General features: G+C 36.8%; 1 protein-coding gene across 1 annotated transcript in view; it reads left to right on the top strand.

Annotated features, from left to right (window-relative positions):
- Positions 1–926, top strand: part of LOC119588813 (esterase FE4-like) — a 7,840-nt gene that overhangs the window by 6,193 nt on the left and 721 nt on the right. The window contains exons 9-10 of the mRNA XM_037937459.1: positions 124–262; positions 427–541. Of these exons, the coding sequence (XP_037793387.1) occupies positions 124–262; positions 427–541 (254 nt within the window). The remainder of the gene's footprint in view (positions 1–123; positions 263–426; positions 542–926) is intronic.

Below are 926 nucleotides of genomic sequence, written 5' to 3'. Positions count from 1 at the left end.
TGTGATGGAATTTGAATGGAAACTTGATTACTCTAGCAAACTAATCTCATTTCTACACAGATCTTTACCCTTTTATTAAAAAAAGAAACATGAACGTTTACTATCTGTAATAACCATCGCAATTACACACAGATGTAAGCCACATGGACGATTTGCAGTACCTGTTCTCCTTTGACAATCTCAATATCAGCATGAGCAAAGAAGAGGATTTCTTCGTTTCGAGGATCATGGTAGATCTCTGGACCAACTTTGCTGCTACTGGGTAAGAGTCTGGTCAGAAACCTAAATCACTCGCAATTACAATCAAAGCTAAATCAACCGCCTTGTAGTATTAACAAATAATTGTTTTCGAGAGATATTGATACACTTGCAATAAAAATATAAGTTTATGAGTGAACTGCAGGTAAAGAATTTAACTCCCTTTAGAAACCCAACACCGGACATGTCAATGGGATTTAAATGGACACCGACTGACGACTCGAAGCTTTCTTACCTCGGCATCACCTCATCCCCTATCATGAAGGTCTTCGATGATGTTCAGGTACAACATATATCTATACGTATAGGCCTTGCACACACAATAAAAGTCTGAAACATGTTCAAAACATTGCTATGGATATTTCTGCACATATATTTGACTTACCTTGTTTTGAATGAGAACACTTTCCAAGATACTAGCGTGGCTCTTCCTTAGAATGTTTGGGAACAATGACTTAGCATACGGCAGGTTTACTGTAGTGTTTTTAACTTGTTTCGAAGTATGTATGTAGCATATTTCAAACATTACTACGTGCATATGAGGCTTTACTCGAATACACCTTCCATGATGTTGATATTGTAAACCTAGCCTGTGGTCATACGTAATAGAGATCATTGAAAACATCCTTATCCTTTATAATGCAAAGTTTCTTGCAGATATTGTTCTG

The sequence above is a fragment of the Penaeus monodon genome, chromosome 24, assembly GCF_015228065.2.
Source record: "Penaeus monodon isolate SGIC_2016 chromosome 24, NSTDA_Pmon_1, whole genome shotgun sequence".
Classification (NCBI taxonomy): domain Eukaryota; kingdom Metazoa; phylum Arthropoda; class Malacostraca; order Decapoda; family Penaeidae; genus Penaeus; species Penaeus monodon.
The sequence above is the reverse complement of the archived record's forward strand: the minus strand, read 5'-3'. Positions and strand labels throughout refer to the sequence as shown.